This window comes from Carassius gibelio, chromosome B23 (genome assembly GCF_023724105.1).
Source record: "Carassius gibelio isolate Cgi1373 ecotype wild population from Czech Republic chromosome B23, carGib1.2-hapl.c, whole genome shotgun sequence".
In the NCBI taxonomy this organism is placed as follows: Eukaryota; Metazoa; Chordata; class Actinopteri; order Cypriniformes; family Cyprinidae; genus Carassius; species Carassius gibelio.
In genome coordinates this window covers 19,254,879-19,277,587 of record NC_068418.1, presented here as the reverse complement: position 1 = coordinate 19,277,587, position 22,709 = coordinate 19,254,879, and the positions used below count along the sequence as shown (strand labels likewise).

The following is a 22,709-nucleotide window of genomic DNA, read 5'->3' as shown; positions in this document are numbered from 1 at the left end:
CCTTTTTTTGTACCCCCCCCCTCAAAAAAAAAAAAGTTTGTTTAGAGTTCACATTTCAGTTAACACCAAATCTAAAAATTCAAATGAGGATGAGGTTGCAACCTGATTGGACATCTTTTAAGACATTTTACAAGCTTGCAGAACATCCAAAACCAATGCCTGTGAGACTGGGTTAAATGCGCTCATTTGAGTACATAAGGTGGTATTTTTATCAGCTTATAACTCATTAAGAGCTTATAACATACGTGGAATCAAAACAGCACCAGGGATTCCTCCGTTGCACACACAAAAGATGTGCTGTATAGACTGGATTAAACTGTCAACATGGCTCCCAGGAGAAACCCCAGGTAGGCTGGAGCATTTTGTGCTTTTTACAATTACATCTGAAGAGTGCACGTCCTGTATAATCAGTCGAACCGCGCTAGAGATTGTTTGCGGTTGTTTCTACCATTTCTGAATTCAATTCAGAATTTGCATGAATTGCTACAACTTCCAAAGTAAAAAAAAAAAAAAAAAACACATGCAACAAGAAACATTTTCCAAAGAGCTTTTATTTGGCGCCTTATTTCTTAGATTTGAAGTACTCCTCAATGACGTCCTTAGCCTGGGACTCTTTGCCATAGTCCTGCAGATGGAGACATCAAAAAAATCAGATGCACATTATCTCTTTAACATTTATTCAAATTTAAAACGAACACGACTCAACGCTTGCTATAAATTACAACAGGAAACAATAAAAATTATATAAAATATAAATATATTCAGTAAATTTAGCTTGTTGCCCTTCTAGGGACCTCAAGAATCAAAACAGGACCAAGAGGCTCGTGTCCAGGCGCTAAATCTAGCCAAGATTATTAAAAACCAGACACAGGGCATGGAGAGCCAGCATCTGGACTCGACTTGGCTCAAATATGAAGCCCTAATATTCTTATAATAATCACTAATAGTAAAAACCAAAAAGGTATTTTCCAACAGGTTTTCGATTTAAGTCAAATTAAAAACAGACTCCAAGTGTGATCAGGACCACAGTCAGACACCCACCTTAATGACTACACAGCTGCAGCCCACCACCTTGCGGGGTTTGCCCTCTCTGTCGATCTTGCACAGACCAACCCACTCACCAAGTTTCTTATTGTCATCAACCTACAAGAGAGCACCGACACAGTTAGAATTTTATGACTCTACACTTTTAAGCAGCGATTTGGACGTTTTTAGTTCAAATCAGGCTTATGCGTGCCAAATAAAAAGTTCTTGGCACCATTCAAGAGAACACGCTTTACATTTTGGACTTAAGACATTTTAACGGCTAATAAAAAGTACATACGTCAACATTCTGAAGCAAACGTGTTACTAGCCACAAGAGTAGTCTTTAGCTAACTGCAGCAGTTAAGATGTTCTGCGTGGTCCGAATCAAGAGCTCACCTTCAGGTCTCTTAATACGGCTTGTTACAAACATCAGTCATCATCAGGGGATTTTAATCCTGCTCCTGGAGACCTATACCCCTGCATATTTCATGCCCCTCATATCTAAAACACCTGCAAACAGCTCTCCTAATGAGATTATCAGAATCATTAAAGATTGCATTAAAGAAAAAATACAATGCCATGGTTCTCCAGGTCCAGTACCAATCATCTTTCTTTCTGTGGTGGAAATTATACCCTTCAATTTACTGATCCTCTTGCCATTGAGTTTGAATCCAAATTGTAAGAAACAATTGTGAGGAAAGTCAGAAATTGGGCAGTTTTTCTCTTTTATGGCTGAAAGCGCTTCCATAAATCCCGATAAATGTTGTATTAAAATGTTATTCTCATAGCCCTCTCCTCACCTTGATGAGGTTGATCTGATGCTCGGCACAGAGAGCCTCCACCAGCTTGACGTACATGGGCTCGTCACAGTTTCCTGCCAGGACGCAAAGATGAGCCTGACGCCTGTCAAACAAAGAATGACCATGATAAGCCTTCAAATCTCCTCCAACGGGTTTGACCGATCACTTCAGCAGTATCTCAGACAGAAATTGGGTAACGAATGGCAGTTATCCTCAGAGACTTCAGTAGAGGGAGCCAAATCATCATCATAGACATACAGTAACATCTTCCAGTATATTAAATAAGTCACTTCTTACTTGTCGAGGGCCTTGGCGGCCTCACGGATACCACGGGCCAGACCGTCGTGGATGAGTGCGGTCTTCAGCACTTCAGGCAGAGCCGTGTTGACATCCATCACACCTCCGGCAGTGATGCTATTAATGATACAAGAGGATGTTATTGAGGTGCAAAGAGTCAGATGTGCGCACACATGCATTTAACAACCTGCGGCTTCTCAGACTGGATGTCTCACTCATGATTAGAGTGAAGGGGTATCCGACTAAAGACTTAAGTTCATCATAGCCGAGGTCACCATAAGAAAAAAAATAATATAAATCACCACCATCCAACGTTTAACTAAAATGATTTATCATGGCATACACTTACAAGAACAGAAATTAATTAGTTAATTAGAGAGGTTAGATAAATATTCAAACCCTGTATGGCTTCATTTTGTGGTACAGGAGTATAAATGCACGTGTATATAGACGTTCATAGATAAATGTCCAATATATTCTCTTTCTGGTACATTTGAAGTGAATAGGAAACGATCGAAGTATTGTGAACTTGTATTAAGCCAAACCTGGCACAAAACTACCATATGGCTTTAAAATACGCTGAATACAAGTGGACTACTATTAAGAGTTTTGCGAACGTTTGATTCAGCTTTTGGTCGCAGTTTACTTCCATTGTACAGAAAACAGCGCTCAAGATGCCGTTCTTATTATTCTTTGAGGAGATTAATAAAGTCATGTGGTTCCTAAACATTAGGGTAAGTAAAATTAATTTTAACCGCTAAATGAAGCCATACAGAACACATTCCATACCAACTGTAGATTGTGCAGCGAGTGCTTTACTGAAGTGTGCGGAGAACACAATCACTCACCCTTCCTCGGCCATTGTAGATTAGCGATGGATGAGAGGATATACTTCTGAAATAAAGGCATAATATAATCGATATATTAACATCCATTCCTTACGATACATATTTCAGTGGTTTATACGCAGGATGCTGGCTATTGAAGACAGATTCAGTCGGAGATTACAAAAACTCGCCCTACCTTCCCTCTGACTGCGAGTAAAGAGGACGTCATAGCGTCGACAACACTGTTTTAAGCGCAAAAGGCCGCGATGGTGTCCATTTCACTGCCTGCGTGGATAGATCCGCAGAACTCTTTTTTTTTTGGCCTTCGATTACTTACTGCGTGTTATTGTTTTTATGATTATTTAGAAAATATGTCTCGAAAGTATTAAGAATTCCGTTTTATATTTCTGTCTAATCCACGGCGATGGCGCAAGCATGTCAAACCACCACTAGATGGCGCTGTCCCCTCCGCACATTATTCTGTGCCAAGATAGCCATTGCCGCCAAAACGTATGTGGACATTTATACTTAAAATGTTTAATTGTAAAGGGATTAAACAACATTTAACTTTATGTGAGAACAATTTATATAAGAGCTTTTTTTCGGAGTTTAATGAACCATATTAACTTTTAACCAGCTAACGTAAGTGTCAGTGAGATTATATATTTTGATACGCGCTGCAATCAGTGCGTTAATGTGCAATCTCGGTATAAATTCCAACTGCATGCAAGTTTAGGCATGCCACATTGATGTCTTGATGTATGTGTGCGGTTGGTGGTTTGTGTGTGTGTGTATGTGTGTGTGTTTGTGTGTCTGTGTATGTGTGTGTAAGAGAGAGAGAGAGTCTGTTCTTGTGGTAGGTGGGGCTGTGGTAGCTGGGGGTGTACTGTCAAAACTTGCCTTCCTGGTCCTGGAGTTGGCTGAAATTGCTTTTGTTTTAAGGGTTCCAGCTTACTGAAATAACAGTCTGCTTCTCCAGCTACTTTTATTCCCAACAAACCTTTGAGCACTTTCAGAAGATGTCCATCACGGTGTATTACAGCAGTGTGAGTGGCTCTAGAGAGGTGTGTATCTGTATTTCTGACTGCACAGTTGATAGTCTACTTGCTTTTTGAAACTATATGATATAAACTGATTTTTAAAGAGTGCCTGTTTTTGTGCTTACATGCTAGATGTCTTGTGTCAAATTAGAGGTTTGTGTTTTAAAAAATTCAACTGTAGATGGTGAAATACATTGTTATTGCAAGAGATTTGAAGTAAATAGCTAGTTGTTCTTGTCACATGTCTTTAAAAACAAGGAAGAGAAACCAGAGTGTCATTGTGAGTTGTCAAAGGTTCATTGTTTTCCATCTCTGTTTCGTCAGGTGAAGCAAGCTCAGTCTGAGATTCTGCAGTTCCTGGATGCCAAGAAGATCAAGTACTTTGCTGTGGACATCGCAGAAAGCAGTGACTTCAAGGAGGAGATGAGGAAGAAAGTGGGAAACCCCTCTGCGATGCCCCCTCAGGTCTTTAATGGAGACAAATACTGTGGGGTAAGTCTCATCTGGCAGCCTTGTTTTTGATACTGGTCTGTAGATCAAGAGAGAAAAGTTGCTCCTGTTTTTCCTGCATCAAATCAACATCAAGTCAGAAATGGTCCGTTGATTTAATCTTCTAAAAACAGATAGGCTGCATCCTGGCATTCAAATCAATGTTTTTATGAATTTAATTTGAAATAAGTTCAGTATCCACAAGTTTTTCTGTTAATTTTGAGTGTTAAGCCATGATAGGAAAAGGAAGTTACTAGGAAAAGGACGTAACATTCAGGCCTTGATGTGTCATAAAGCATAAACAGAACATGGAAATCTCCTAAATGAACTAGATGTATTTGTTTGGGTTTTAAACAAGCATGTTGAAACACTGAGTCAGTTACTTAGAGGTATACAAACCAGGGCGTAATAGTTTGTAGTGTATGTTAATGCTATTAATTTTGCTGTGCACAAAACACTTGAAACAAGAGTTTGTATATAGACACTGGAGAGCTGTCAGGCTCCTGCAGTTTCTTACACACCCTTTCAAACACTCCGGTCCACTATAGATGAGTGCACCAGGGCATTCTTGTGATAGTCTGCCACTCTGGGAAGTGAAGCTCAGAACACTACACGCTGTTTATAAATCTGCAAGAAATCGCACAGTTCAGATCCCACACATGGAGTGCGTCTGGATGTACTTTACCAGTAATGCACTACTAATTGCTTTCAAATCAAATTTTTCCTTTCTCATATTTCTTATTTGTAAAGACTACATAAAGCTGGTTTTCATCTGTGTTTGTGTTTTATAGGACTATCAGAAGTTTTCTGATGCAATGGAGGATGGGAAACCAGAGGCATTCTTCAAACTCTGAACTATTGTTGGCACGCAATACTAAATCCTTGTATTTTTAAAGAATATATATGTCAAAAAGATACATTTTACATCAATAAATGAAAAAAAATATCTCTGCTACATTATGTATCTTCATGTGTACAGTATCACTTCCTAATTTTGGCCACTAGGGTGCAGTAATGTCTCGATTATCTCAAATGTATGAACTATTGGCGCATTTAATCCGCCTGATGCGTTTTTAAGCAGTGAATCTTAAAGGTTCTAAACCCATGACAGTAGCTTAATAGCTTATTAATTATAGTTTCAGGTAGTGTTATATTAAACCTTCATCAAGCCATAATCATTATTGATATCATTATCAAAATTGAATTTCAATTAAATTGTAATATTTTAATTACTGTGCACTATTATTAGTATTCACATTCAAATATCAAAAGAAAAAACGTAGTTATAATTCTTTTTTTAATTAAAAGATAATGGCTGTTATAAAGTGTTCTGTTTGTTAGAATTTTAGATCAATGTTTTTTTTATGGAAAGTTAATTGATTGAGGGAGGTATTTACTGGAAATTTAATAAAGAAATTGGTGATTGGTGGAAATTGGCTTATGGCAACAAATGCAAACATTAAACTGGCAGAGATTCAGATAAATAATTTTTATAGTCTGATTTAAAATAATAATAGTAAGTCATAGAGACACTGATAGGAGTTAAATACTTAGACCTTTTGTATTTTGGAGGACATGTTTTAAAATAAACTTTAGCGTCTTAATTAGCTTTGAAGTTAACTAATATATTATTGTTTATGCTTATTAATTAATTATACAAAAGTAGTTTGAAATCAAATAAGACCCTCTATTAAAGACTTTTGTCCTGTATGTCAAATTGTTATTTGAACACTGTATCTGTCTATTTTATTAGTATTCAACTCATGTAGCAAACATCTGTCTCTATTTATAGAGGAACAACATTTTTTCACGCTCTCTACATCAGCCTCTTCTGCTTGCTAATGTAAAACTGCCACATGCAAAAGCATGCTTCTTCAAAAGCTACAGTATGTTGCACACACTACACTATATTTGGACAATTAATCCGGCACAGCATGCTTAAGAAAAAAAAAAACATATATTTAAATGAATTTTGATTGTAGGATGCCAGTTGGTTTTATATTGTTTTATATATAATATTTGCCTAAATTGAGACTCTCTTGAGAAACACAAGAAATAATCATTAAAGCAGTTTTTGAATATACTTTATTAAAAATGAGATTTTTTAATTATTCATTTCAATTATGAAAGCAAACAACAGTAACTTCATACATACATCAGTACAGAAAGGAATGATTGCATTTTACAGAATGTGTGTATATGTGTGTGTTTGTGTGAGACATACGTAAAACATAATTGTGTCCTGAGAATGGTGTGTGTGTGTGTGTATGTGTGTGAAAACATACATGATTATTCATGTGGAATCATTTAATGAATGGGAGGGAGGAGTGGACAAGAAGCACATATCACAATGAACAGTACATGAAAATGGCAGAGAATGTAGGTTTAGAAGTGTTTCTGTATTGTTTGGGAGGAAAAAATCTAGAATAGACTGTCTGTAAACATTAAATATGTTCTACAAAACCAACTTTGTGAGTAAAACCAACTATTTTCCCCAGCGTTTTATAATGTAAGTCACTACATAAGCTACATAAATGGGTGAGCTGAAAGTTGAGGCATCACAGTGTGCTACATGCTACATGCTAACATACCCCTGAGAAGAAAAACACACAATTAAAGAGGAAAAGATTGAACAAGATATGAGTTCTTAAGCATGTTTTTCAGTAGAAGGAACAAAAGGCTTTAGGAATGGGATGTGAAATTCCAGTAATAGAGCATACAGTGTTTAAATACTGATTCAGGACCAGTTTTACACTCAGAAAAGCTTTAAAGAGCCATTATGTGTCGTGGAAAAACTGAGCTCAGATCAGCGCTGTTCCACTGAGCTCTTAATTCAGGTCAGGATTCTATTTCCTGTTTTGAGGCTGTTTTGGCTTTTGGTCTGAACTTCTTTTTTACAAATGGATCAAAGTCTGCGGAAAGACAACATTATTCTGAATTCTTCTGCTGGTTCCCTACATTTCCTTTTGGAAATGTAAACAAAGAACAACTTACAAGAGACGTGTACATGCAACCTTGCATGCTTATTATTCTCTTTGTCTAGATTAACAATAGAAGTCCTATGCACACAGACATTAAGTTCACTTTCTATCTCTGTATCACTTTATAAAAAGCAGAATAGGTTTTTCATGCAACACATGTACAACAAATGAAACAGAACAGCAACGCATATAAATAATTAACTAGGCCATATAAAACATTATTCACCCTGTGTATGTGTGTGTTTGAATAAGGAGAAGTTTGTTAGCTGGAGGGCAGAGTGTGTTTGGCAAAAGCATTGCTGGCAGTGAGGGCTTCAGCCCGGGAAACGAAAGTTACATCACAGGAAAAAGAGAGGAAAAAGCACAGTGTTTCAGTCGAGGGAACTGTCAATGACACGCTCTAGGATTCAGAGTCCTGCAGAGAAAAGAATTTAACTCAGTTAGATCTCAATCCTATTCTGTAATCCGTATTAAATATCACATTAAACCAGTGTAGAGCCAGTAACACAATATGAAATAAAATTAAAACATCCACTATAAAAATTGCATAGTGTTTCATAGAATATATTCTGAAGTTCATTGTGTTTTTAAGCACAAATCTAAAAACATTAATGGTTCATACATAAAACAAGAAAATAAACAGCCAGAAGGGGAGGAAAAAAATAAAATAAATTCAATATATATTCTCTGAAAACTGGTTTTATTAACCTTTTATTATGTGTTTAAATTTTTTTTCTCCTTTTTATTAATAAAAAGACAAGCTGGAGTGTGTTTGTACCTTTACAGGGGGCAAACGGAGGAACGAGAACACTGTGTTCGTCTCTTTAGACTGGAAGAAATCTTCATAATCCTGCAAAATGACAAAATGATAAATGACTGAGGAGAGTTTTTAGCAGATGTTTTTTGTGCCGTTTGTCTTTCAATTTGTTTATAATATTGGCATTTTCTGCCATAAATATCAAACCAAACTTAATAAGTGAACCTGCTTATTCAGATTATATAAATTATGCTATTTAACATCCATTAGTGTAATCTAAAATCAAATTACTTCAAATCAATTTGCTTATTAATGATATAACTTTATTCATAACAATTCTCCATATAAAAAAAGCACCTTGCACATAAATTCATTTAAAAATACACAAAGAAAGTTCAAATGTGTCTTGCTCTACATTAGTGTCAAACAGTTAATCGCTTTGACGTGAAGGAAGCGGATCTGCTGTTCTGATTGGTTAAGAGAGTTGTTGGAGGCGGTGTCTAAGAGTAATTAGGATTATTGTGAGATTACATCAGTGGGGCACTCAGCAAAATCCAGACGCTTCCATGAGTCAGTCCCAAAATATACAAACCTTTTGACTCAAGTTTAAAGTGATGAATCATTTCTAAATTAAGATTCAAAATCGGTTAATATCTTTCCGATTCTTTAGCCATTTATGGCAAGAGAGTCACAGTGGCATATTACACTAAAACTCTATTTGATAAATAGAGAGTGTGAAGGTGTTAATGTAAGTATTAAAATGTGGTTTGCCTGCAAACTTTAAGATTTTTTTATTATTATTAAAATGCCCCTCCCTTTTCACAACCTTATAAAGGGCATTTCATGCTTTAATGTGATTGGCTAGAAAAAACACAATTAATCCCACTCTAGAATGCAATTGGCTGGAAAAGAGAACACAGCTTACACCATGGATCTTTGTATACATGCATTGATTTTTAATAAACATCCTCTCAAACCAACCCAATGTGGACTCATTGGCCAGACAGAGAGCTTTTAGCTTATCATTGATTTAAGTGTCTGAGAGAAACAGAGTATTACTTCAGCAGAATCCCCCAGACGTCTTACAGAACCAATTAATATGCATGAATTGAGGTCTGTGTCGGTATATTGATGAAGATATCACCAATGTGTGAGTATCTAACAATAAATTTGCTTCTGAAAGAAGATTATTGAACATGTTAAGTGAGCGTGTTTTAATAAAAGAGGGTGCATCACCTGTCCAGTGTGTGACGTATCAAGCATATGGATTAGAAATTGAATAATTGATAGCTCACACCGCAGTAGTGGTCTCCATTGAAGATCTGAGGGGGGAGAGGATTGCCCTTTTCAGGTCGTTTCTCCTCAGGAATGTTCTGGTACATCCAGAGCCTCTGATCCTCCAGCATGGTGATGTCCACCTCCTCGAAGCTGATCCGGTTGGCCTCCAGAAAGCCCACGATGGCCTGCTGACGTTTCTTCACCTGAGGAATCACACAAAAAAATTCTTTGGTCAGTGATCTGTGATAGATATTAAATGATCTATGTTATCAAAGTTATTAAATGTATGATTTAACATTTATGAGTGTATGAGTAATTATTCACTCATATAAATACTATATAGTTGATTCTTTACAATGTTGATACTTTGTGCATTTTTACAGAATTGTAAAATAGTAAATATAGTATTGATTGAAAATAATATGTGGTGCAATGATATTAACTAATTAAAAGTGTTATTAACTAATTTTGGACTCGTCAACCTTGTAATTTCCAGCCTTGAAACATTCTGAATTTGACAGTGTTGGCGAAAAAGTAAAAGTATAAAGTATTAATATACTGTTCTAGATTTCTGTGTGCATTAGTGTCTATGTGTCCTTTCTGAAAACACACAGATGGAAAGCACTCAGTGAAATTCCCATTAGTCAGATGTACAGGAGAATATTGATCAGCAAAAGGATTTATCTGAAACCACATGTACAACACACAGGAGGGACTTCAGACACGCCTAAAAAAAATCCCTAAAACTTTATAGAATATGACTATGCATTCAATTTCGATTGCCTGGGAACACATGTTAGGTAAAAAATTGATAGCCTGAATGCTTTTTTTTTTTTAAAGCACATCAAATTTAACACACAAACCATGAAAGACTTTGTGTGTATATTTCATAGTGTCTATTTGTGTGGTCAAAAGGTTATTTAACATCTGTTCTATGTCTGGCGTCCTGTGTTTCTGAATCCTTCCCCATATTAACAATTAATAAACATTTTGTCCTTATCTTGCACACTTGTCTGTCACCCTCTGCGCTCGGCTCTCCGTTGTACTGTTAAAAACTCAATAGTTCCCTTCCAGTGCAACAACGACAAGTACATTTTGCAAAGAATAAACATGTCTCTCTTTAAATTCCTAGCTCTTGTGGTTAATGATGCATTAAGTAGTGGCACACAGAGATGAAACGATTTCCAAAATGATAACATTCCTTTTATAAACCGCTTCCTCAAACGAACAACATAGCAGAAAGGGATAGTTCACCCAAAAATGAAAATTCTAATTCCTCACCCTCATGTCGTTCCAAACCTATAAGACCTTCGCTCATCTTCAGAACAAAAATTAAGATATTTTTAATGCATTCACATAGCTCTCTGACACCCCTACAGACGATCAAGGCTCAGAAACATAGCAAGAAGATCATTAAAATAATCCATGCGATATCAGTGGCGAGAATAGATCTTGTGTGCAAAGAAAATAAAAATAACAACTTTATTCGACAATTCGTCTCCTCCCTATAGCTTCATTTTAGAGAGTATCACATTCATAACCAATGCTGTTCTGTGTCAGCAGCACTGTACACTGATACGCTGTTTATGTTATTTACGCTTTGATCTGAACGTAAACAATGTATCTGCATACATACGTTGCATACGTTGTTTATGTATGTGATACGCTCAAAAATGGCACTATCGAGTAATGCAGAGGAGACGAATTGTTGAATAAAGTCGTTATTTTTGTTTTCTTCACACACAAAGAGTATTCTCGTAGCTTTGTAAAATTATGGTTGAACCACTGTCACATGGATTTTTTTAATGATGTCCTTACTACGTTTCTAATCCTTTATCGTGTAAGGATCCTTGCTGTCTATGGGAGTGTCAGACGGCTCTTTGAATGCATGACAAAAAATATCTTAATTGATCTCAACTTTCGAAGATGAACAAAAGTCTTACAGGTTTGTAAGGTCATTTTTGTGTGGCCTATCCCTTCAACTGATGCTTCAGTTTTAAAATTTAAAGAACTTTACCACTGTTGCAAAAACCTTTCATTACATGAAAATATAACAGACTGTCTTTTTATATATTTTCTCACCTTTTGTGTTTCATAGAACAATACAGGTTTAACTAAAACCATAAAGTCATAACTTGAAATAAAACAAATATAAACTTGAATAATAAAAAAAAGAATAAAAACTATACAGACATAGTTTAAAAACAATGACAAGAAAGCAACAAAACAAATTAAAATAAAACAGAAAACTAAAAATAAAAGCTGATTTATTTGCCTGGTTGTATAGATAGTACAGTATCAATGGTACTAAAATAACACTGGTGTGTAACTAATGACAGAATGTTCATTCATGGCTTAACCATTTAAGATAAAAAATTAAACTAAAAACGTGTGTAGAATCTTAAATCTTTAAACTATTAAGCCATATCTATACCTTTAGCTGATGATATAGCTACATGCATTTTCCCTCAACAGGCTCCAGAACTAATACTTCAGTCTGCGCACCTAACCACAGAAAATGAGGCCTAGTTTCAACAGCTGTTGAGAGGGTGTGACTTACAAAATCACACACCTACACACCCTAGTTTGGCAGTACTAAAGTGTGGTTTTGGACATATCCATATTGTGGAGGAGGACAGATGGAGTACAAAAAGTCCCCTGCCTCACCTCGCCTGTCTCTCTCCCTCTCTCTGCTGACTTTGCAGAGCGTGTTGCTGGGCGGCCAGTGCATGCAGAGCTGTTCAGATGAATTCTGTCACTAAACACACACATACACACACCTGTGCACATAAAAAGCACGAGTGACTAAAGATTGATACTCAGTGATGCATTGATGAGTGAATCATATATCTCTCACATGTTTGACTGCAAGAAAGAGAGTGATATTCTTTGTAAAGGTAGAGAAGCTCTCCATTAAACATTAAACTCTGTCTGTGCTTTTTAAAAGCTCTATAAAACTCCCGGCCTGATAAACTGAAAGCAGGACAATAGCAGCTCTAGCCTTGTGTCGAAGCAGGGCAGCCACACAATGCAGCTATTGTTTTATCCTCAAAACAAAACACTGCAGACATAGCTATTCTCTGTCTATATGATTCACTTTAAGAACTCAACTTCTTTATGTCTACAACAACATGTTAGTTAAGATAATAAATAATGTTTTCTGTAAATATTCACTATCATTAAGTTACAAACAGCATTCACCTGTCTTTGAGTGCAAGTTGTTGAATCAGTCGTTCAACCGATTCGTTCAAAAAACGCGGTTTCATTCATTAAGGAATAAAATGCCACTCTCTGTGAGACGCATAATGGTGATGACTCATTTATTCAGAAAGCAAAAGTGTCCAATAAGTGCTATTTTATTTATTAGTAAATGCCATTCATTAATGCTTTGAATAACCTTTTTCTTTTTAATTTAAGTAATTTTGTTATGTGTATTAGTTTATTTTTAAAATATTTATATCCATCTGTAGCACCAGTTTTAGTAATTTAGCACTTAAAAAACTGATCTATATCAATTACTATATTACAAATTTTTAGTTTTTTTCATTTTACATTTTCATTTAATATTTACATTTTATTGTGTTCCAGCTTTCCAATTTTTATTTAATAGATTTACTAGTTAATAAAATATTGTTTAAACAATAAAAACAAAAAAACTGATTACAGAATAGTTTACAGAGGTTTTGTTAATGTGATCACGAGGTGCTTTGCTACATTTAAATTACATTTGTTAGGCTACTGATATGATTTGGTTTTGAATGTACATTCTTTTTCTAATTTAAAAATAAAAAATACAAATTATACTACATAGAGTTTTTGTGAAGTTTTGCATGCGTAAAACTTTCAGTTAAAAGATGACGTACACTTTTATAAAAAGACAAATCCCATGAGTGTGTGTCATCCGGTTTTAAATCAATGAGCTGAATGCACTCTTACCACTCACTTTCTTAACACACTTAAGCCTATATCAATGTCGAACCTGTCTCTCCACTAAGCCTAGCTGACTGAAAATCACTCAATGAGCGCTCTCAGTCACAGTCTTTCACTCAGGTGGATGAGTGTAACGGGTGGAAAAGGTTAGTCAGGGTATGACCTTTATAATCCCCCTCTGACCAAAGTTTATGAGAGCTAATGTGAATCAGTGTTTGCTAGCTGTAAGTTAAAATATTAACCGTTACTCATTTGATCCTAAAATCGGCTGCTTTTTAGTACAGGTTTCATCAGCCATCACTTGCTTCACATCCTCTTGACAAAAAATAAGTTATTTAACAAACACATATGCAAACAGAGTGAACACACACACACACACACACACACAGTAAGTCTGCCAACCCATCACATGCCACTTATTCGGTGAAACATTTCATATTTATTTTCTAATGATTATCCTAGAAGAATGTCAGCATAAAGGAGATGTTTGCCTATGAGAGCAGTGTGTGCTGAGGCCACGGAGACTTAAAAATAGCTCTTTTTGGGTAAGCAGTCCTGGTCCTGAAGAAATAAGAAATCTGTGCATAACGCATTTAGGCTATTACCTCATTCTGGTACTATTAGGTTACAGTACTGAACTGTACATGCTTCTCTAACATCCAAAAACACATGCTTCATCTCCATATCAAAGCTGTCAGATACACAGTGAGTCACTGTGCAAACATCATCTGATAACCATCAAACGCCAAATGAATGACATTACATGAAAATATGAATACAGTCGCCCCTCCCTTCTCCCAGTCTCCGTTCAGAGACTGTGATCTCCTCATTTAAAGAACTAAAAATCAATGTCACTGGACCAGCCTGCTAAAAGGTTGAAATATAATCCCAGCTCTGAATGAATCAGGACATTTCTTGTGCTCTCCCTGCAGGCTGTATAACAGAGCGATTAAAAACGAACTGATCTGTACGCCAGTGATTGTGGCATTGGAGTTGGCAGTGGGGTTGGCTTTTACTGTAAACATGCACTTTGTCCAACCTAAGTGTATGGCTGTTTGCAGTGCACCGAGGTGGACAACAGTTTGGGTTATCTCAAATACATCATAAACCATAAAAACTGAAAAGCATTTGATAGAAATAATTTATGAATATATAGATCAGAACTGAGTGTGGCAGTGGTTATGTAACTAATAGATTTTAGTCACCATAAGTCATATCTACCCAGAATGTTCTGTCATGTGTGGCTTGAAAACAGCCCCAGTTTGGCATCAACTTGTAATGTAAATGTAAAATACCAAAACGTACCACAGTTACACCCTTAAACCATGTGTTAGGAAAATTATTCTTGGAGTGGCATGTAAATACCATGAACATGGATAAAGGATTAATGGTTTCTATTAAAAGTACCATAGTATTGCTATTTGATTCAGTCACTGTACCATGGTATCGCCTGAAAGAGAGGGTGGGTTTTCCTGGATGGGTTAAGTTTATGAAGTGGACAGGGCTTCCTTGAATATAAACGACACTCTTATTGACATATTCATATACAGTATAACTCGCGTGCACATAAAAACCTTACAAAGTGCCATAAATGTAGCTATCATGAAACGAAGTTATTCGTATAAATCTATGCAATACATTCTTACGTTACATTTTTAATATATAAAATAGATTATAAAATTAAAGATCACAGATTAAAAATTTGCTGTCGTATGATGTAATTCCCGGTAGTCTCCAGTTTTACAACACGCAACTCTAAAATTCGCGGTGTAAACATGTTACTCACCGCGACAGACCCGGAGGAGGACGCAATAAACACTCTGATGACCATCTTAATCGTCCTTGCCCTCTCGCGGAAGACTGAAGGCTTGGAAATGTTGCGATCTCCCTTTCTATAGACTTCTTTGGATATGCGGTGACGTCAACGCCACCCTTTGAAATGAAAGTGTGTGCGCGCGCCCGGTGTTCTATGATAAAGCCGCTCGCGCTCCATCAGTGTACTTCACCCGGGAGCGCGAGAGACTCGCAGCGCTTTTATCCTCTGGCTTCAACTGAAGCTGTGGATCATGGGAAATGTAGTTTCCATCTCCTATAAAAATCCGAAGGCTATAATGTAAAATACCTGAAAAGCTACGTAAATCCTGCTCTCATGCAAATATGTTACTGCCATAGTTAGGATGTTGCTGCGAAGTGTTATCAAAATGAAATTATATGTCAAGCTGCTGAATATAGCGAAATCATTGTTGACATTATGCGTTTGTGTAGCCTACATAAAAAGGCTTTATTTGAGTTGGTTTCGTGATCTCCAATTTATATATATAAACAACATTATTCTCAATTTTTCCAGAATTGTGCAGCTCTGGTTATGTTGTTTATTGCTGCATATAGTGCATTGTTTTAATAAGTATAATTTCATAAAGTATAAGTTGATCTTTTTTTTCTTCTTTTTTTGCATTTTGCATTTTGTGTTTTTCAGTTGAATAAAATAAATGTCCCTATAAATTTCTTTAAAAAAGTCTAAATGAAATTTGATTTGATTTAATGGTTTATTTAAAAGGGGACAGTGCAATTTCTCTCTCAATAGGCTCTGCTTTTAATGTTGGCAGACATTACTGTTAATGAGCCAATTTTTTTGTAAAGGCCTTGTAAGTGTTGAGCTGTCTAACCTCCTCAGGTATAAAATTCCATTCAGTAGCGCCCCTCACTGACCGTCTCGTTCTCGTGAACACAGTCTTGTGTCTACACACACACACACACACACACACACACACACACACACACACACACACACACACACGTATTAAAATTAATTTAAATAAAAATATTTTAAATCAACAAGCCACTTGTGGTTGTTGCTTAATTTTGCTAATTTTCCAAGTTCTATTTATTAATTTATTATTATTATTATTATTATTATATTAACATGGTATTTATTTGGTCATTTGCATGTTTGTTCTTACTGTGAAGACAAAAATATATTTTAAATCTAAAATGTTTTAAATCAATGGAACTCAATGGCATTTTATTATTTTGATTTTATTTAGATATTTATAATTTTCATTTAGCATTGTTTCCATTGAAAATAGATATTTTAACTTTTATCTTATAATTTATCTGTCATGCGAGTGTTATCATCACTGAGTGCTATCATAATAACACCAATCATACTCGAAATTCGCTTTTAAAATATCTTTCTGACGGATTTTTGCTGCTTTAAAGAATCACCGACGCCTGTCGCCTGTCTGTCGATGTAATACGCCTTATTCAGCCCGCCGCCATTTTGAATCGAAAACGAGGCTGTGAGGGTAAACCGGAAATAACAACAACTAAACATGGCTGTGTGGACTACGAACCTGTCATTTCTTCCTCCTCTTACGCTCAATATTGTGGAGTCATGGGCGGACGAAGGATCAAAAATTCCCAGGTCTATCCTCCTGAAGGGTTACAGCAACTGGATCGAGGGTTATATCCATGATGTTGAAGGTAAACCGTTACTTTTTCAACTTTCTTGTGAGGTTAGCTTAGCATTCTGCATTGAAGATCACGATAGCGCAAATGTTGCCGAACGACCTAACGTTACATACTGATTGTATGTGCTGCTAACATTAGCCTCTTAGCCAACTCGAAGTGTTGAACTGTAGTGTTTGATGTCCATGATACCTGTGGTTTTACAGTGAAGAGAAACGAAGCAGGCTGTAGTGTTAGGGCCCGGTCTTTTCGCTCGATGCGAAAGAACGAGCCGCCTTACAACATGAAGGTATTTTGTGTTATTGTGAGGAAATTTCTACGTTACACCCTCCATGTTCAGGAGGGTTCATGTTGAGTTCAAGTTTTGGTCCTTCGTTCATTTTTGGACCTTGTTTGTATGTTTGTTCGTTCGTTCATACTAAATACCAGGTGTTTCTAGTAAGCAGCGTCATTTTAAAATGCAAGTTGTTATTGTTGACATGAATATGGTCTTAAGTAGTTTTTCTGATCTTTAATGTTGTATATACATTTCTTTATATAAGTACTACTGGGGGAATAAAACGGTTAGGCTGATAGCTGTTTGGGATATAAAAAAACAAACAAACAAAAAAACATTAACTGACGTATCTTATTACACAGATGTAATAAGTAGATTCTAACTAATTACTTTTTTATATCTTGTTGTAACATAAGTGTAACTTAGTTATACCAACAACCGTTATAGTTGTGAAATACTTTAAGACCAAAGTATAAAAAAAAATTAGTTAATGTCTTTTTCTTAACATTTTGTTGCTTTTTTGCAGGTGGAGCTGGCTTCAGAAAACCCTTTTATCCGAGACACCCACTGCACTTGTAAAGCAGGATTGGGGCACTGTAATCATTTACTAGGACTACTATACACACTGGCTCACTACCTAAAAATGGAGCATAAATGTGTACCACCAAGAGCAAGTAAAACCTCTTTGCCTCAAACATGGCATGTGCCATCAAGAACATTAGGACTAAAGCCAAAGCCAATCAGCACAGTATCGGTTTCCAAAGTAAAACCACCAAATATTAGTACCCATAGAGTAAACCGCACAAGTGAGGGAATTCTTCCAAATGTTTACTGCCCAGTCCCTGTCCCATTGCCCTGTAGTGAATTTGAAGAGAATCTGAGGGAAAACCTAAAAGCATCAGGCAGCAGAAGCCACATGTTTAAACTATTAACTGCCAGTAACCAACAAAAACAACTTGTCACCACAGAGTTCGGCGACTTACCTTTAGGGTCTGTTTTATCCTACCAATTACCTCAGCAGACTGTGTCCTTTGAAGAGCACCCTACACTGCCTCTTCCTCCACAACCATGCTCCTACGCAACTGTATTAAACCAGGAAGAACATGATTTCTACGGAGGTCTGATAATTACATCAGAAGATTCACTGCACCTGGAAAGTGGAACCAGGGACCAAAGCAGCATCACTTGGCATCGGCTACGCGCAGAGAGGATCACATCAACATCTTTTAAGCGGGTCTGTTCTAGAGTTAAAGACTTTGACAAGTTAGCTGCTGACATGTGTGCAAAACAAACCATTCAGACCAAAGCTATGAAAAGAGGCATACAACTTGAGCCTGTTGCTGCTGCAGAATATGAAAAACTCACTGGAAACAAATTGTTTCCCTGTGGCTTAATAATTAATCATCATGCCCCTCACCTAGGAGCCTCACCTGACAGGAAAGTAGTTGACCTTACAGCAGATCCTGTCCACGGTCTTCTCGAGATTAAATGCCCAAACAAAGACAGCTTCAAAAACTGCTCATATTTGACAAATGCAGCAGGGAACTTCACTCTAAAAAAGACCCACGAGTACTACTATCAGATTGTTGGACAAATGGGGATTAGTGGGTTTACCTGGTGTGACTTTTTTGTCAAATGCAATAGTGATTACCACCTGGAACGTATCCATTTCAACAAAGATGAATGGGAGGAGCTGAAGTGTAAGCTTGATTTTTTCTTTTTCAGCTGTTTCTTACCTGTTCTCTGCAACAGGAGAGTGTAAACCGAAACAAGACCTCAAATTACCCTTTGAAGGGATAGTGTAAAACCTGTAGTGATTTTAATTCACCATCTTTATAAAGTGTAAATATGACAAATGAAACTGTATTCCTATGAAATGCAGAATGTTTTAATTCTCTCAAACTTCAGACATGTCTGTAAATAATTAATAGTACAAGTGTTATTACAAAGAGAAACTAATTAAAAGGTACATTTTTATATTGAAATGCTTTTGTAACAAAAATGTGGTAAGAATTACAATATTTAAAAATTCAGTATTATAGAAATTGTATCATTTTATTTAAAAAATATCTAAAAATTTTAAATTTTTTCTTAAATATACATGTAATCCAGTGTATAAACTATATAATAAATATACAAAATTGCACTTTTGTGATTCCATGTGCACTTTTTTTGTTTTTATATGTTAACTCAAAACAGTGGACCGTGAAAATTTGTGAGGATAGAACACACAGTCCAGAGCTGATTTACAGAACCAGCCAATGACAAAGGAATCACACGATCAAAAATGTGATATTCCTTGATTCGTCGAATGGCCCGTTCAATGTGAATCCTCAAACGAGCAATGTTGTGTGTGTGTGCAAGATCCTCATTGCTGAACTGTCCACTTGGGCCGAGAAAAGGTGGAATAACTACTGTGGCATTAATTTCATCAAGTAGGTCTTTGATTAAAAAGCCTTTGTCTACCATCACAGCATCACCCTCTTCGAGAAGATTCAAAATGCCAGATGACTTGGTGATCTCTTTATCAGAGATGCTTCCGGTGTAAAGACTGCTCACAAAAGTCATGCTCCCATCCGGGGAAATTCCAACCAGAGATTTGAGTGTAGTCGTGCCTTTGTAGTGTGAGTAAGTCTCAGAGTTCAGTACCTTAGAGCTGGCAGATTGGACTCGAATTTCAGTACAATCCAGGATGACTCTGGTTTTGGGGTAGAGAGCTTTAAAATACTCTGGCATAAGTTCATCAACTGCAGATCTACTTGGCCATATAGGCAGACTCCCCAGCATGAAGTACAAATAATTTGCCCAGGTTACACAAATTCTACTGACTGTACTTTGTGAAACACTGAAACGCACAGCAAGGTCTTGTTCAAGAAGGCCCAATCTAATCCGGCAAAGAAACAAAAAAAACTGATTAAACAGGGAGAGATGTTGAGCCTGGAATCCAACCCTCAGTGAGTGTTGGTTTGTTTGATTGATTCTTTGCACTTGAGCCCATGAGGCCATGCTCTGTGCTGTGGGCTGTAGAGCCAAGAAAACGGCTCTTACAGTGTCATAGTCAGGGAACCCAGTGTAAAACTGTATGAGTTTTGGATTACCCATAAAGTTCTGAATGCCAAACTGATTACTTCTGAGTGCTTCATTTTCAGCAGACAGACGAGAAATTTCCTCTTGTGCAGCCACAAGCTTCTCCTCTGTAGTCATGGGCTCCACACAATAGTCATGATCAGTGTTTGGCATCTCTGTGACATGACTAGATTGAGAAACTGAGAGTGTTAATGGGACATGTACATTTTCTTATAATTAATACACAAGTTTTGACGCATATCTGTCTTGTTGCACTCGCTTATTCAACGACACAAGAGTCCATGATGTCCTTTTATTTCTTAGTTTATTTTCAACATCAATCGTTTAACACTTCTTACAGTCTTCTCACATAAATCCACTTGGTTTACAACTTATATATTACAAAAAATAATATATATATATATATATATATATATATATATATATATATACACACACAACAAAATATAACCAGAACATGCAACATAACACAAATAGTTGTGATACTCAATTTAAATAATTAATTATGCAATATGGCTCTTACAGAGAGAGAGAGAGAATGAGAGCAGGCAAGTAAGATTTTATACACCTATTCTATATTCATGTTTATTTCTCATTTGATGCATTTATATACCGTATTTCCGCACTGTAAGGCACACCATAAGGCACACCTTCAATGAATGGCCTATGAGAACTGTTTTCATATATAGGGCGCACTGGATTATAAGGCGCATAGAATAGAAGATACTGCAGTCAAACGTTTGACTGGGTTTGTGTTATGCATCCACTAGATAGAGCTGTGATAAAGGGAATGTCAACAAAACAGTCATATAAAGACGCCTTGAGCGCCTTGATCCATATATAAAGTGCTCTGGGTTATGGGTTATAAGGCTTACTGTCATTTTTTGAGAAAATTAAAGGCTTTTAAGTGCGCCTTATAGTGCAGAAAATATGGTACACATTTTGTATGATAGATTTCTACTAACCATTCTTCGTTGCTTGGTCCATCCTTTGTAGAACTGTAGAGAAAGAAGAGAACAGTCATGTAACAATAGTAAACAGTTGGTTGCATAAAATAATGTGAACACCAATTATTATAGGGGTTAATAACATGTATGTAGTTTGTGGGGGGATATTGTGAATATAATTTATTCATATTTTTGTTTATATTTTCTTGTTTGTCTATTATTGGTTTTACGCAGTGTTTAGTACTGGCTGTACTTGAGTGTGAAATTGGTAACAGGTTAGATATCCAAATAGAGCTAATTATCAGAGCCTATTTAACAAAAACATCTGTAACCTTAAGCTCAGTTGTTGTGCATTTAAAAAAAAACAGATTTTAAGATTAGGCCTATGACTAATTATTATTATGACTAAATCAGTGAAAAAGAATATAAAACAAAAAGTGAATGATGGGGGCCATCAAACACTAATAAAGATTGTGAACAAACAACTTAAAGAAATAATAGCTATTTTTGCAGGTATTAATATTTTGTGCAACCTCTGTTCTGTCATTGATTGAACTATACAACTTGCATACCACGATAATGAGACACAAAACTTTTAGAGTAACTTAACGTTAATTTACATGTTTATTAGTTTCCTCCATTTCTGCTCACCTTTCATCTTCCTCATGTTCTTCCTCTAAATGCCATTTTTCTTGTCTAAAGCAGAAACAAAAATAATGTTCTGAACATAAATTTGATATTTTAAAAGGGGCTGATACCAAACAGTACACAGCAAACTATTAAATACATTTCACTTTGCATAAAAATAAAGTTTCTAACCAGTAGTATTTTGTAAGACTTGACATGTTTATATTTATTTCATGTAAATGTATGAAAGGTGCTTATGACCTAGCTGTACGCTCTTATCACAAATTAATTATTTTAATCTATATAACATCATTTGAAGAATAGATCTTTTTCACTTACGATCGTAAGGTTTTCCTTTCGTTTGGCTGTTGAGTCCATGTAAACACGGAGGGAACTGAACCTCCCTTTAGCTTCCTGATTCCAGTCAGTGTCCTTGAAAAACATTCCGGAGAGAAATGTTTCGAGCACACTCGTGTGTTCTTTGTAATCTATGAAAAATTGAGATTTTGAACTTAGTTGTTGTGGTAAAATATTATATTTTAGCTATATGCAGGTGTTTAAAGGAAAATAAACATGCTCCCGTTAGAAATTAGCGTTTAGCCAAAAGGCTAACGTTAGGGTACACAGTCCTTTTTTTCCATAAATGCAATATTGTTACCTGAAAATTAGGTCCAATGTCCCGTCGAATTTTAACAATCCACTTTTTCTGAAGTTCTCTGTCCTGTGGAAATTTGTGAAATGACGTATTGTCTTTATTTTGACGGCTAAACGACCGGCATCCCGGTACACAACAATACGCCATAGTGAACGCTGCTGACTGCTATCCCTCACAGCCTCGTTTTCGAATCAAAATGGCGGCGGGCTGAATAAAGAATCAC

The 22,709-nt window shown here is 36.2% G+C and overlaps 5 protein-coding genes and 2 non-coding genes across 9 annotated transcripts; 2 read left to right on the top strand and 5 right to left on the bottom strand.

The window, feature by feature from the left end:
- Positions 1 to 531: 531 nt before the first annotated feature.
- Positions 532 to 3,245, bottom strand: rps12 (ribosomal protein S12). The gene is made up of 6 exons (XM_052594655.1): positions 3,147 to 3,245; positions 2,972 to 3,017; positions 2,124 to 2,240; positions 1,827 to 1,929; positions 1,042 to 1,143; positions 532 to 625 (listed from the first exon to the last, which is right to left on the bottom strand). The coding sequence occupies exons 2-6, from the start codon at positions 2,983 to 2,985 to the stop codon at positions 563 to 565; spliced, it is 399 nt and encodes a 132-aa protein (XP_052450615.1). The 5' UTR covers positions 2,986 to 3,017; positions 3,147 to 3,245; the 3' UTR covers positions 532 to 562.
- On the bottom strand, positions 1,999 to 2,083 carry LOC128012210 (small nucleolar RNA SNORD100). Its single transcript, XR_008182723.1, has one exon. It is a non-coding gene; the product is annotated as a small nucleolar RNA SNORD100 (small nucleolar RNA).
- On the bottom strand, positions 2,316 to 2,389 carry LOC128012701 (small nucleolar RNA SNORD101). The gene has a single exon (XR_008183184.1). It is a non-coding gene; the product is annotated as a small nucleolar RNA SNORD101 (small nucleolar RNA).
- A 174-nt stretch (positions 3,246 to 3,419) lies between the features above and the next one.
- On the top strand, positions 3,420 to 5,447 carry zgc:153284 (uncharacterized protein LOC751696 homolog). 3 transcript variants are annotated; one of them, XM_052594660.1, is made up of 4 exons: positions 3,420 to 3,460; positions 3,893 to 4,014; positions 4,315 to 4,482; positions 5,271 to 5,447. In XM_052594660.1, exons 2-4 carry the CDS (start codon positions 3,970 to 3,972, stop codon positions 5,331 to 5,333), a joined length of 276 nt encoding a protein of 91 aa, XP_052450620.1. In that variant the 5' UTR covers positions 3,420 to 3,460; positions 3,893 to 3,969; the 3' UTR covers positions 5,334 to 5,447. The 3 variants fall into 3 exon arrangements, with proteins under 3 accessions (XP_052450620.1, XP_052450622.1, XP_052450621.1); XM_052594662.1 differs by lacking the exon at positions 3,420 to 3,460 and adding an exon at positions 3,574 to 3,592; XM_052594661.1 differs by lacking the exon at positions 3,420 to 3,460 and having other exon boundaries at positions 3,808 to 4,014.
- A 1,099-nt stretch (positions 5,448 to 6,546) lies between these two features.
- Positions 6,547 to 15,441, bottom strand: LOC128011884 (SH3 domain-binding glutamic acid-rich-like protein 2). The gene is made up of 4 exons (XM_052594657.1): positions 15,212 to 15,441; positions 9,513 to 9,698; positions 8,239 to 8,310; positions 6,547 to 7,875 (listed from the first exon to the last, which is right to left on the bottom strand). Exons 1-4 carry the CDS (start codon positions 15,254 to 15,256, stop codon positions 7,861 to 7,863), a joined length of 318 nt encoding a protein of 105 aa, XP_052450617.1. The 5' UTR covers positions 15,257 to 15,441; the 3' UTR covers positions 6,547 to 7,860.
- A 1,262-nt stretch (positions 15,442 to 16,703) lies between these two features.
- LOC128011857 (uncharacterized) lies at positions 16,704 to 19,316 on the top strand. Its single transcript, XM_052594617.1, has 2 exons — positions 16,704 to 16,908; positions 17,697 to 19,316. The coding sequence occupies exons 1-2, from the start codon at positions 16,897 to 16,899 to the stop codon at positions 18,930 to 18,932; spliced, it is 1,248 nt and encodes a 415-aa protein (XP_052450577.1). The 5' UTR covers positions 16,704 to 16,896; the 3' UTR covers positions 18,933 to 19,316.
- A 44-nt stretch (positions 19,317 to 19,360) lies between these two features.
- On the bottom strand, positions 19,361 to 22,702 carry LOC128011852 (uncharacterized). The gene is made up of 5 exons (XM_052594611.1): positions 22,490 to 22,702; positions 22,171 to 22,319; positions 21,856 to 21,900; positions 21,223 to 21,255; positions 19,361 to 20,423 (listed from the first exon to the last, which is right to left on the bottom strand). The coding sequence occupies exons 1-5, from the start codon at positions 22,631 to 22,633 to the stop codon at positions 19,361 to 19,363; spliced, it is 1,434 nt and encodes a 477-aa protein (XP_052450571.1). The 5' UTR covers positions 22,634 to 22,702.
- Between the last annotated feature and the right edge of the window lie 7 nt (positions 22,703 to 22,709).